At 27.5% G+C, this 15,342-nt stretch overlaps 1 protein-coding gene across 1 annotated transcript; it reads left to right on the forward strand.

The window, feature by feature from the left end:
* Nucleotides 1-4,351: 4,351 nt before the first annotated feature.
* On the forward strand, nt 4,352-13,791 carry LOC122850628 (chaoptin-like). The gene is made up of 2 exons (XM_044149760.1): nt 4,352-6,953; nt 11,012-13,791. Exons 1-2 carry the CDS (start codon nt 4,352-4,354, stop codon nt 13,789-13,791), a joined length of 5,382 nt encoding a protein of 1,793 aa, XP_044005695.1.
* The last annotated feature ends 1,551 nt before the right edge of the window (nt 13,792-15,342 follow it).

The raw sequence follows: 15,342 nt of genomic DNA on the forward strand, positions 1-15,342 counted from the left end.
TATCAATTGGAAGATCTGTCAAATTATTATTTTGAATATCTAAAATTTTAAGACTGATCAAGCCATTAAAAATATTAGACTGAAGACTTGTCAGTCTGTTGGATTTCAAACTCAAAAACAATAAAGATTTTAATTGATTAAATAATTCTTGTGGAAGATGTGTTAAATTATTGTTCCTGATTACCAAACTTTTCAGTTTGGACAAGCTTTTAAAAGTGTTAAGCTCCAGGCTTGTCAGTTTATTTGATTCTAAATGCAACTTAGTTAGAGATTTCAATTTATCGAATATTCCTTGTGGAAGAAATATTAAGTTATTATCACTGAGAAATAATTCTACCAGATTGGACAAATTATTGAAAATATTAGGTTCAAGACTTTCAAGTTTGTTTGATTCCAATCGCAAATGAGTTAAAAATTCTAATTCATTGAATATTCCTTGTGGAAGAGATGATAGACTGTTATAACTGATATCTAAATATTTCAGTTTGGACAAGCTTTTAAAAGTATCATTTTCAAAATGTGTTAGTTTATTTGATTCTAATTTCAACTTAGTTAGAGAATCCAATTTATCGAATATTCCTTGTGGAAGAGATGTTAAATTATTATCACTGATATCTAAATTATAAAGATTGGACAAGGTATTGAAAGTATTATTTTCCAGACTTGACAGTTTGTTAGAATCTAATTTTAAATCAGTCAGAGTTATCAATCCATTGAATATTCCTTGTGGAAGAGATGTTAAATCTCGATAAGACAAATCAATATTCCTGATTGAAGAACCGTCACAAACATTTTTCATGTAAAAGACAGAAGATCTATTACAAAAATATGTTTTGTATGTTGTTGCTGAAACATGAATTCAATTGAAATAATTATAACATAACATTTTGTTACTAGTTACAGTTGAATTAAAAAATTCTACATACTTTTATCTGCTGGTTCAAACTGGTCAGTTTTTGATTGGTCCTTAGTCATGTCATTTTTCGGTCCAATGCTGTTGCCATCTTTTGAATTATTATGATTTGATTGGTCTGCATACCTTGTCCATCCCCACTGCAATATCATTAATTATTTTTTAAATACATTCAAAATCCCAAATTTTTTTCTAACAAATTAAGAGTTTTTTTAAATGGACCAAACTATTTTTGCTAATTATTTCACCTACACATGAAGGTTTTTTTCTAAAAATGGTAGCATTTAAATAAAAAAATATATCAAGATTTAAAAAATAATAAAATATTCAATGACCTTGGAAAGAAACAAGTCGTTAATGACCGGGTCGGTTTTTTTTTTTTGTCATAAAACTATATTATCATTAATGACGAATTAAAAAATATAGAATATAATTTCCATCTACAATAAATTATATAAATAAATTTCTTGAAACTTTTATAAAATTCTATGATAAATATTAAAAGAAAAAAAAAAAGAATTATTCGTAACTTGCAATAATATTATTCGAGATTATTTTGTTTTCAATGAAAAAAAAAAAAAAAAAAAACATTAGAGTTCTACTGTGAATCACCGATTTAAAAAAAGACTGCTCACGTTATCAGCTGTGCCTCGTTGTCATTAAAAATAAAATTGATATTTTAATTTTAAGTTATAAAATCTATAGTTTGAATAAAGAAAAAAAAAAAGTCATTCAACAGGCCTCCAAAGAAACGTGTCATTAATGCTTAAGGTTGTTTGTAAATATTTGAGTTTCTACTCGATTTTTTTTTAATTAGGCTTATTTTTTAAATGAAATAATTATCTATCTTGACAATTTATTTCAATTTTTTTTGCCTCGGCTTTTTATAGATAATGAATGTCAAAGTTGACAACTTTTATACACGAGAATAGTGCGAAACAATTTTTTTTTTTTTTCTTAAGCAAAAATATTAGATTAGTTGTCTACTCGAAAACTTTTTTCTATCAAATTGTAGATAAGAAAAAAATTATATAATTGAAAAAATAAGTTATTTTGCCACGGATTTTTAAAAAGTTATTCAAGTTTAAAAAAAATATTTGTTTCTCATGGCAAGTGATGCACAGAGTGACAACAAAACATATAATCTAGCTGTGTACTGTACTTGCTTTATGAAGTTTGTGTTAGTATCTGTCTGTAATTATGCATTAAAAATTAAAATTGGTTTTGAAACAAAGTTAACAAAATTTTAGTTACGAGGCATAAAATACTATAGTTACGATATACGAAGGCCCTCAAGCTACAAATATTGGTTCGACGTGTCTTTAAAACAACTTAACGGGTTTTTTTTTTCTATTTCGAGAACGATGACTTATGTAGTCCGTCATGTATTTAAGTGATAAGATAAAATTTTGTTTAGTGATTTATTGGAAAAAATAAAATTGTTCACTCTAAAAAAAAAATTATATAATAGTATATGATATAACTAGTACGTGAAGTAGGTGATTCTTGCACGATTTTGAAAGTGTCAATACGAGTCACCAGGAGTTGAGAACGAGCCGAAGGCGAGTCGTAAACGACCTGCTGACGAGTATGACACTCAAAATAAATGGAGATACCTTCTTCACAATACAAGAATACTATACAATATTTTGTCACGAGGTTGTAATATAGGCGCCATTTTGCGACAATATAGTGCGTAAGGGAGATACTTTTGCACATGATTTATTGTTAAAATCGTGCGTAAAATTATTTCTTTGGCAATTATAATTAAATGTAAATAGCAAAATTACATTCAAAGTGAAAAAACTAAACACGTTATTATAGTGCCACGTTGTCATAAAAAATACAATTTATATAATATATTAACATCGTCATGAATTTTATTTTTTCAAATAAAATTTATAAGATTTATTTTAAACAAAGTAAAAAAATTTTGATTATTATTTGGAGCAAAAGAAAAAAGTTATTTAATTAATGATTTTTATCAAATTATTATTGTGCACGTGGAAAATATGTCGATTTTTATATTGTCTAATTTATAATTTTTGAATCATATTATTATAGCCGTATTGAGATATTAATTAATATTCAGTTATAGATAATTTAAACTCACCCCAATGAGACAAGCAATGAGGATTGCACTTATTATGCCAATAATGGCAATACAAGTAGACTTCTTCATTCTTTGAGTGATTAATTAGTAATGATCATTAGTTAACACTGGCCACGTCATATAAAAAATATCCGATGAGGAAAGATAATTTCATTGCTAGAAATATTAGTGTTTCGATAGCCTTCTTGAATGCCGTACCACTTACTCACGAATTATTCTTTGATGCATACGCGTTAGCTCTGTTCTCACCAAAAATTATTAATTAATAAAGCACACGAAATTAAAGAGAAAAGTTTAATCACCTGTTGCAATCCAAGGTAATTATTTTTATATATAGTTTCAAAGAGTGTCTGTTATTAACGTGGTCTTGACTAAACTCACTCGTCACTTTTACGATAAAGAAATCTGCCCCCGTTTTGTAAATAGCTGGTTCAACTTTTTTGGCTTTATTCATTACTGGGGTAAGTGAAAAATCATTCGATACTTTTAATTTTAAATTACATCAATAGTATATTCATAAATTAAAATATAAAATTAAAGCTGCGTGTATATAGAGTCAATCACAATGTCATTATCATAAAAATGTGGCATATCTATATATTTTTCGTGGCATTGATGACTCACGTGATTACCTTTTTAGTTTTTAATAAGTCGATACTTCCAAACTTTGGTTCCTTATCGATAAATATTAAAAATAAAATATTAAAATATATGTGTCATTAAAAAAAAAAAAAATTAATGACTATAAATACTCATAATTTATTTTACATTCTCGTGGATCTATAAGAAATATATTTTTCATGTTCACAATATTTTAGTATAAAAAAAAAATTATCATGATGTTTTTTTTTCCTTTATCAATTTTTTTCCTTGTTAATAATACTATCATAAACTTATTCTAGACCACGTAATAAATGTATTTGTTATCAGCTTACAAAAATAATAATGATGATTCATTTTTGATTTATTTTTCAAGTTTTCAAATATCGTCATATTGTCTAATCAACGCATCATCTCAATCAACAAATATACAACATATGTTGAAGAGTATATTTACTATCAGAGCTGAGCATTAACATCTATATTGATAGACAAAATTTCAAGTGAGTGAATTTATTTATTATTTATTTAAAATAACATTGAAATCATAAATAGACACTGACATCATACGTATGACTTTAACAATCAGCATCTTCTTATATTCAATATAATTTTCTGGTATTAAAACTCAAATATAAAATTTTCAAATATTTATTTATGTTTTAGTTATGGGTAGAAATATTTCCACTTCAAGTATTAGAAGCCAGAATAAATACTTTCGTAACATGGAGTCACCTTATTATGATCCAGAAATTTGTAAGTTGCTGCGTAGTAATGCTGAAAAATATGAGTTAGACATTTCTCGGAGAGCATTAACTATTCTTCCAAGAGATTTATTCCATGGCCTCGAGGATCTTCAAGTTAAGAAATTAAATGGCAGCTTTAACAATCTGACAACACTGCCAAAAGATATCTTCAAACCTCTGGATGATCTCCGTACGTTGATAATAGAGTCCAACAAACTAAAATATCTAGACTTGAGTATTTTCTATGACTTATTACAACTCAAAAAACTTGATCTCAGCAACAACAAACTTATAACTTTATCAAAAGATATATTTAATGGTCTACAAAATCTATATGTCCTTCGTTTGAATTCAAACGAACTGAGTTACCTTGAGCCAGGTATTTTTGATGATTTATTGAACCTAAATAATCTTGATATCAGTAGTAACAATCTCACAACTTTAACAAAAAATATATTCAGTAGTTTAAAAAATCTTTGTTATCTTAATTTACTTTCAAACAAATTGGACAATCTTGAGTCAGAATATTTCAACGGTTTAACAGTACTTGGCGAGCTTAATATAAAAAACAACAGTCTGACAATATTATCCAAAGGTGTATTTGATGGTCTTGAAAATCTTCAGGAACTAGATTTAAATTCAAACAAATTGCACAATCTTGAGTCAGGTTGTTTCGATGGTTTATCACATCTTGAATCGCTCAGTGTCAAAAATAATAGTTTGACAACATTATTCAAAGATGTATTTTGTGGTCTTGAAAATCTTAAGACACTACATTTAGAATCAAACAAACTACAAAATCTCGAGTCAGGGTGTTTCGATGGTTTATCAAAACTTAAAGAGCTCGGTATTGAAAACAACAATCTGACAACATTACCCAAAGGTGTATTTGATGGTCTTGAAAATCTCGAGAAAATGTATTTGGAATCAAATAAACTAAAAAACCTTGAGTCAGGTTGTTTCGTTGGTTTATCAAAACTTAAAGAGCTCGAAATCGGAAAGAACAATCTGACAACATTACCCAAAGGTGTATTTGATGGTCTTGAAAATCTTGAGAAAATGGATTTGGAATCAAACAAACTACAAAATCTCGAGTCAGGTTGTTTCGATGGTTTATCAAAAATTAAACAGTTTGGTATAGGAAACAACAATCTGACAACATTATTTGAAGGTGTATTTATTGGTCTGGAAAATCTTAAGACACTACATTTGGAATCAAACAAATTACAAATTCTTGAGTCAGGTTGCTTTAATGGTTTATCACGACTTGAGGAGCTCAATATAAACGACAACAGTCTGACATCATTATCCAAAGGTGTATTTATTGGTCTTGAAAATCTTGAGACACTAGAATTGGAATCAAACAAACTACAAAATCTCGAGTCAGGGTGTTTCGATGGTTTATCAAACCTTAAACAGCTTGAAATCGGAAACAACAATCTGACAATATTATATAAAGGTGTATTCAATAGTCTTAAAAATCTTGAGATACTAAAATTTAAATTAAACAAACTACAAAATCTCAAATCAGGTTGTTTTGATGGTTTATCAAAAGTTAAGCGCCTCGATATCAGCAACAACAGCCTGACAACATTATCTCAAGGTGTATTTGGTGGTCTTGAAAATCTTAAGGTACTAAATTTGGAATCAAACAAATTACAAAATCTCGAGTCAGGTTGTTTTGATGGTTTATCAAATCTTGAGAGGCTCAGTTTTAAAAACAACAGTCTGACAACATTATCCAAAGGTATATTCGTTGGTCTTGAAAATCTTGAGACACTACATTTGGAATCAAACAAACTACAAAATCTCGAGTCAGGTTGTTTTGATGGTTTATCAAAAGTTGAGCGACTTGATATAAGCAAGCACAGCCTGACAACATTATCTAAAGGTGTATTTGGTGGTCTTGAAAATCTTAAGGTACTAGATTTGGAATCAAACAAACTACAAAATCTCGAGTCAGGTTTTTTCGATGGTTTATCACATCTTGAATGGCTCAAAGTCAGAAATAATAGTCTGACAACATTATTCAAAGATGTATTTTGTGGTCTTGAAAATCTTGTGATACTAGATTTAGGATCAAACAAACTACAAAATCTCGAGTCAGGTTGTTTCCATGGTCTAACAAAACTTGAGGTGCTTGGTATCAGCAACAACAATCTGACAACATTACCGAAAGGTGTATTTGATGGTCTTGAAAATCTTAAGGTACTAGATTTGAGATCAAACAAACTACAAAACCTCGAGTCAGGTTGTTTCGTTGGTTTATCACATCTTGAATGGCTCCGTGTTCAAAATAACAGTCTGACAACATTATCCAAAGATGTATTTTGTGGTCTTGAAAATCTTAAGACACTACATTCAGAATCAAACAAACTGCAAAATCTTGAGTCAGGTTGTTTCGATGGTTTATCACAACTTCAGGAATTTAATCTTAGCACCAACAAACTGAAAACTTTATCAAAAGATATTTTTAATGGCTTACAAAGTCTCCGTTATCTAAATTTAAATTCGAATGGACTACAAAACCTTGAGCTTGGTATTTTTAATGATTTATCACAGCTTAAGACACTTCATATCAGTGAGAATGAATTGACCAATTTATCAAAGGATATATTTAATGGTCTCTCAGATTCTTTATCATCTCGATTAAGATCTGAATTAGCTTCAATTTTATCAAATGATATATATTCATAATATAACTGCAATTTATAAACATTAAATTAATATTTGTCATTGAATATATTTATTGGTGTTTCATTGTTATCTTAATTCAAATTAAGTTCTATATATATATTATTAATTTATTGTTATTTAATTTGCTGTCAATTGTCATTTATTTTTGTTCATTCTATAAATATATAAAAGCAACTTATATATATAGATATTTATATGTATATAAGTTCTCACATGTTGCTTTTTCGAATTCAAATGCTGAATTCATTGACGCCAACATAATATATTTTGATGTATCTTATGGTAGTCTCTTGTGAGAATTTTAATATACAGCCCTAGATTTCCATTAGTCACATGATTTTGGTGCTCTTTCTAATACATTTCTAGTAAGTATGAAAATATTGTAGCACTGATTGTTTAATCAATTAATCGATGATTGATACATCATAACCACTTTAGCAGCATTGGAAACAGTATATCTCTCGAAATTTCATAGGTACAGTCTGGGCAAGATTAAGACTTTATTAATGAAATGACGCGAAATATTCTTTTTTCAATGCTGCTGGAATTGAAAATATATGTATTTCACTGCGCGGTAATAATTATTAATTGTTCTTTGAAATAAAATATCATTGTCATAAAAACAAAATATACAACCAATAATTGAATTTTTAGAATTAAAAAATATTATATTTAATGAATAATCGAAATCACAAAAAAAAAAAAAAAAGTTCCAGACTCTGTTTGTCAATATAAATATAAATCTAAATAAAAATTTGTAATTCGCAAAAATATTTATGTATCAGTACTTGATGTATATTTTTACTATTACTCGCATATCAATTTATTATAGTCAAACGATGGAATTAATTTTATTTTTTCATCGAACATTAAACATTGTATTGGTCGACAGTTATTTTTCACGAAAAATCATTTACATGAATGATATTATTCAAGACTGTTTTTATTTTAATTGAATTTGTTATTTTAATTAAAATTCTGATTGAAGAATCGATTTAAATTTTAAAAAAAATACGTTGTAAATCACATTGTAAAAACTCATCGCACGTAATTAGTGACACGTTGTCATAAAAAATACAATTTATATAATATATTAGCATCGTCATGAATTTTATTTTTTTAAATAAAATTTATAAGATTTATTTTAAACAAAGTAAAAAAATTCTTATTATTATTTGGAGCAAAAAGAAAAAGTTATTTAATTAATGATTTTTATCAAATTACTATTGTGCACAATGATATCTACAATATAACTTAAATAAACTAATAAATCAATATTTATCATTGAATATAACTGTTGGTGTTTAATTATGTTACCTCAATAAAAATTAATTTCTATGTATTATTAATTTATTGATACACGGAAAGAATTTCACTTGATAAATTTCACTGAGATAAATTTAATTGTAATTTTTTTTTTTTGTACAGTTTACTATCAAATAATTTCTAATTTTACATATATTTTTTTAAAACAAATGATAAAATTAAAATAAAAAAAAAAAAACAAATACATTTTTTAATAATAGTGAGATGATGATTGTCATTTGATTCATCCATGTGGTGCTAGGAAATACCTTTCAATATTATATTTTTCGTTCATGTGAGCAGCAGTAAATTTAGGAATTCCCCAAGCTGGATTAACCACAATAAGATTAAGATTATTATGCAAATATAGTTGTTTATGTTGGTGTCTTTGAATGCGCTATTTCCAATATGGCTTATTTTATTGTATGATAAATCTAATTAATCACATTTAACACCGTTAAAAGTGACAGTTTTAATATTCACTTCATTGTGACTTAAATTTAATAGCTTTATATTTTCGATACCAGGTAACATAAATGTTTTATCCTGAATGTTTTTGATTTTATTGCTATTTAATAAAATTACAGCGAGATTTTTGAGATTATTAAACAAATTCATTGGAATAGTAGTTAATTTGTTACATGACAAGTCTATATATTTGAGATTAACAAGTAAATTCATGAAATTATATTCTATTTATTACAATACTTATATTTCTCTTTCTTTAGATAATTAGAGATTAAAAATAGGTAAAAACTATATGGTTTTCTATATCGCATAAATTTTATATGAATTTTTTTTAAATGACAAAGATGAACATAATTTTATTTTGAGTACAAAAATATTCAGAAAAAGTAAATGTAATAATATATTACTAATAATAATAATAAAGTAATAATATAATTTCCTTCTACAATAAATTATATAAATAAATTTCTCAAAACTTTTATAAAATTCTATGATAAATATATTAAAAGAAAAAAATAAAATAATTATTCGTAACTTGCAAAAATTTTAATGCATGAATGCATAAAAACAAACCCTAGAATTCTACTGTGAATTACTGATTCAAAAAAAGACTGCTCATGTTATCAGTGCCTTGTTGTCATTAAAAATAAAATTGATATTTCAATCATATTAGTCATCGCTGATGACTCATCAGCCAACAGTGGCCACACCGTATAAAGAAATTTTCCAATGAGGAATAATAATTTCATTGGATTGCGACAGGTGACAAAACAATTTTTAAAACTACGCATGCGTTATGCAAGTGTTCGTCTAATGCCAGAAGTACTATACATAATATTTCTAGTCTTTCTTCTTAAATGCCGCACCTGCCGCACCACTCACTCACGAATTATTCGTTGAAGCATACACGTTAGCTCTGTTCTCACCAAAAATTATTAATCAATAAGGCACACGAAATTAAAAAAAAAAAGTTTCATCACCTGTTGCAATCCAAAAAAATTATTTTTATATAAATTTAAAAAGTGCCTGTTATTAACGAGGTCTTGATTGGACTCACTCATCACTTTTACGATAAAGAAATCTACCACAGTCTCATAAATAACTGGCTAAATTTTTTTGACTTTATTCATTACTGGGGTAAGCGATAAATCGTTCAATACTTTTAATTTCAAATTACATCAATAGTTTATTCGTAAATTAAAATATAAAATTAAAGCGTGTGTATAAAGTTAATCACAATGTCATAACCAAAAAAATGTGACATATCATTATGACATATATGTTTCTCGTGGCATTAATGACTTTCACGTAATTACCTTTTTTTAGTTTTTAATAAGTCGATACAACTCACCCATGTTCTCTTTCAAATACACATTTGGGGATTTTGCCACTGATGGCGCTTATAAAATTTTTTTTATATAGATTTTACATATAAAAGCTCCACAAGCGCCACCGGTGGATGAAACAAGCCCTAAATTGTAATGCCCTGTGAATACGGGTGCCGAACTTTAGTTTATCTTATCGTTGATAAATATAAAAAGTTATCGATAAATATTAAAAATAAAATCTTAAAATATATGTGTCATTAAAAAAAAAAAAATATTATTGACTAAAATAAAATTGGATATATTTTTTTTAAATAATAATATCATCATTTTATCTTTGAAAACTCATTTTAATAAAAAAAAAAAAAAAATATTAACATACATAAATTTTAATACATCAATTATTTAAATATATAAATTGATTTTTTATTATTTATTTTATAATATTTGTTAATAATACAGCTGTCATAAACTTATTTTAGACAATGTAATAAATGTATTTGTTATCAGCTTACAAAAATAATAATGATGATTCATTTTTGATTTATTTTTCAAGTTTTCAAATATCGTCATATTGTCTGACGCATCATCTCAATCAACAAGTACCCAACAGACGTTGACGAGTGTATTTACTATCAGAGCTGAACATTAACATCTATATTAATATATCGAAAAAATTTCAAGTGAGTAAATTTATTTATTATTTATTTAAAATAACATTGAAATCACGAATGGACACTGACATCATACGTATGACTTTAACAATCATCATCTTCTTATTTAGTATAATTTTCTGGTATTAAAATTCAAATATAAAATTTTCAAATATTTATTTATGTTTTAGTTATGGATACAAATATGTCAACAGCTTCAACTATTAAAAGTCATAATAAATACTTTTGTAATCAAGAGTCACCTTATTATAATCAAGAAATTTGTGAGTTGCTGTGTAATAATGCTGAAAAACATGGAATAGACATTAGTGATAAAGAATTAACTATTCTTCCAAGAGATTTATTCCATGGTCTCAAGGATCTTCAACTTGAGGATTTAAATATAAGTGGTAACAAGCTGTCGACACTACCAAAAGATATCTTCAAACCTCTGGATGATCTTCGTACGTTGATAATGAAGTCTAACAGACTAGAATATCTAGAGCCAAGTATTTTTTATGATTTATTACAACTCAAAGAACTTGATCTCAGCGACAACAAACTGACAGCATTATCAAAAAATATATTTAATGGTCTACAAGATCTATGTCGTCTACATTTAAATTCAAACCAACTGAGTTACCTTGAGCAAGGTATTTTTGATGATTTATTGAGCCTGAATTATCTTGATATCAGTAGTAACAATTTTACAGCTTTATCGAAAAATATATTTAAGAATTTGAAAGAGCTTCGTCATCTTAATTTACATTCAAACGAATTGAACAATCTTGAGTCAGAGTGTTTCGATGGTTTATCACATCTTGAATGGCTCATTGTCAAAAATAACAGTCTGACAACATTATCCAAAGATGTATTTTGTGGTCTTGAAAATCTTAAGATACTAGATTTAGGATCAAACAAACTGCAAAATCTTGAGGCAGGTTGTTTCGTTGGTTTATCACAACTTGAATGGCTTAGTGTCAAAAATAATAGTCTGACAACATTATCCAAAGGTGTATTTGATGGTCTTGAAAATCTTGAGAAAATGGATTTGGAATCAAACAAACTACAAAATCTCGAGTCAGGGTGTTTCGATGGTTTATCAAAACTCAAACAGCTTGGTATCGGATACAACAATCTGACAACATTATCCAAAGATGTATTTTGTGGTCTTGAAAATCTTAAGATACTAGATTTAGGATCAAACAAACTACAAAATCTTGAGTCAGGTTGTTTCAATGGTCTAACGAAACTCGAGCTGCTCAGTATTAAAAACAACAATCTGACTACATTACCCAAAGGTGTATTTGATGGTCTTGAAAATCTTGAGAAAATGGATTTGGAATCAAACAAACTACAAAATCTCGAGTCAGGGTGTTTCGATGATTTATCAAAACTTAAACAGCTTAGTATCGGAAACAACAATTTGACAATATTATTTAAAGGTGTATTTATTTGTCTTAGAAATCTTAAGATACTAGATTTAGGATCAAACAAACTACAAAATCTCGAGTCGGATTGTTTCGATGGTCTAACAAAACTTGAGCTGCTTAGTATCAAAAACAACAATCTGACTACATTACCCAAAGGTGTATTTGATGGTCTTGAAAATCTTGAGAAAATGGATTTGGAATCAAACAAACTACAAAATCTCGAGTCAGGGTGTTTCGATGGTTTATCAAAACTTAAACAGCTTGGTATCAGAAACAACAATCTGACAATATTATTTAAAGGTGTATTTATTTGTCTTGGAAATCTTCAAATACTAGATTTGGGATCAAACAAACTACAAAATCTCGAGTCAGGTTGTTTCGATGGTTTATCACATCTTGAATGGCTCAGTGTCAAAAATAACAGTCTGACAACGTTATCCAAAGGTGTATTCAATGGTCTTGAAAATCTTAAGATACTAGATTTGATATCAAACAAACTAAGCAATCTCAAGTCAGGTTGTTTCGATGGTCTAACAAAACTTGACATGCTTAGTATCAATGACAACAATCTGACAACATTACCCAAAGGTGTATTTGATGGTCTTGAAAATCTTGAGAAAATAGGTTTGGAATCAAACAAACTACAAAATCTTGAGTCAGGTTGTTTCGATGGTTTATCACATCTTGAATGGCTCAGTGTCAAAAATAACAGTCTGACAACATTATCCAAAGGTGTATTTAATGGTCTTGAAAATCTTAAGATACTAGATTTGATATCAAATAAACTAGACAATCTTGAGTCAGGTTGTTTGAATGGTTTATTAAAACTTAAGCTGCTTGGTATCAAAAACAACAATCTGACAACATTACCCAAAGGTGTATTTGATGGTCTTGAAAATCTTGAGAAAATAGATTCAGGATCAAACAAACTACAAAATCTCGAGTCAGGTTGTTTCGATGGTCTAAAAAAACTTGACATGCTTAGTGTCAATGACAACAATTTGACAACATTACCCAAAGGTGTATTTGATGGTCTGGAAAATCTTGAGAAAATAGGTTTGGAATCAAACCAACTACAAAATCTCGAGTCAGGTTGTTTTGATGGTTTATCACATCTTAAATGGCTCAGTGTCAAAAATAACAGTCTGACAACATTATCCAAAGATGTATTTTGTGGTCTTGAAAATCTTAAGATACTAGATTTAGGATCAAACAAACTGCAAAATCTTGAGGCAGGTTGTTTTGTTGGTTTATCACAACTTCAGGAATTTTACCTTAGCAGCAACAAACTTAAAACTTTATCAAAAGATATCTTCAATGGCTTACAAAGTCTCCGTATTCTAAATTTAAATTCGAACGGACTACAAAACCTTGAGATTGGTATTTTTAATGGTTTATCACAACTTGAGGAACTTGATCTCAGTGAAAATGAATTGACCAATCTCCCAAAGGATATATTTAATGGTCTCTCAAATTCTTTATCATCTCGATTAAGATCTGAATTAGCTTCAATTTTATCAAATGATATATATTCATAATGTAACAGCAATTTATAAACATTAAATCAATATTTGTCATTGAATATATTTATTGGTGTTTTATTGTTATCTTAATTCAAATTAATTTATATAAAAGTTCTCACATGTTGCTTTTTCGAATTTTTATGCTGAATTCATTGACGCCAACATAATATATTTTGTTGTATCCTATGGTAGTCTCTGGTGAGAATTTTAATATACAGCCTGAGATTTCCACCAGTCACATGATTTTGGTGCTCTTTCTAATACATTTCTAGTAAGTATGAAAATATTGTAGCAATGATTGTTTAATCAATTAACCGATGATTGATACTTCATTACCACTTCAGCAGCATTGGAAACAGTATTTCTCTCGAAATTTCATAGATATAGTCTGAGCAAGATTAAGACTTTATTAATGAAATGACGCGAAATATTCTTTTTTCAATGCTGCTGGAATTGAAAATATATGTATTTCACTGCGCGGTAATAATTATTAATTGTTCTTTGAAATAAAATATCATTGTCATAAAAACAAAATATACAACCAATAATTGAATTTTTAGAATTAAAAAATATTATATTTAATGAATAATCGAAATCACAAAAAAAAAAAATTCCAGACTGAAAAAATAAATTTATCAAAAAATTGATCTAAACATCTTTTGTTAATTATTCATAATTCAATCATTAAAATTTGAAAATTTTTGTATTTTAAATAAAATTAAGGGCACGGGTCACTATTTTTTTAATTTTTATGACATGAAGTAGGTAAAAACAATGTGGTTTTTTATAGCATAAATTTTATTTGAATAATTTTTAAATGACAAACAGGAACATAATTTTATTTAAAGTACAAAAATATTTAGAGGAAGTAAATGATTTAGTAATATTCTGGAAATAAAGGGCACGGTTTGTTTTTGATAATATCATATGAAGGATATTCATCGTAGGTTTGCTGTTTCATATTTTTTAAAATTAATTTTTTATCATCGTCTAACAGCTGTTAGACTAAATTTATTATCTTCAACATTGAGCAAATAAAGCTCCGTTAAATTAGTGAAAACTTCAGGCTTTAATTTATTGAGATTGTTTGATTGTAAACCTAAAAATTTCAGTTCTTGATTTTCATTGAAAATGTCAATTGAAAGATCTGTCAAATTATTATTTTGAATATCTAAAATTTTAAGACTGATCAAGCCATTAAAAATATTAGACTGAAGACTTGCCAGTCTGTTGGATTTCAAACTCAAAAACAATAAAGATTTTAATTGATTAAATAATTCTTGTGGAAGATGTGTTAAATTATTGTTCCTGATTACCAAACGATCCAGTTTGGACAAGCTTTTAAAAGTGTTAAGCTCCAGACTTGTCAGTTTATTTGATTCTAAATGCAACTTAGTTAGAGATTCCAATTTATCGAATATTCCTCGTGGAAGTGATGATAAACTATTATAGCTGATATCTAAATAGGTGAGATTGGTCAATCCATCAAATATTTCTTGAGGAAAAGATGATAAATTATTAGTACCGATATTTAAATATTTCAGCTTGGACAATGCGTTTTTTCAT

Source organism: Aphidius gifuensis, linkage group LG2 (assembly GCF_014905175.1).
Source record: "Aphidius gifuensis isolate YNYX2018 linkage group LG2, ASM1490517v1, whole genome shotgun sequence".
NCBI lineage: Eukaryota > Metazoa > Arthropoda > Insecta > Hymenoptera > Braconidae > Aphidius > Aphidius gifuensis.

Coding starts and splice junctions, on each gene's coding strand:
- LOC122850628 (XM_044149760.1), top strand. CDS start 4,352: ATGGAGTCACCTTATTATGATCCAGAAATTTGTAAGTTGCTGCGTAGT. Junction 6,954..11,011: donor GCTTAAGACACTTCATATCA/GTGAGAATGAAT, acceptor TTTATGTTTTAG/TTATGGATACAAATATGTCA.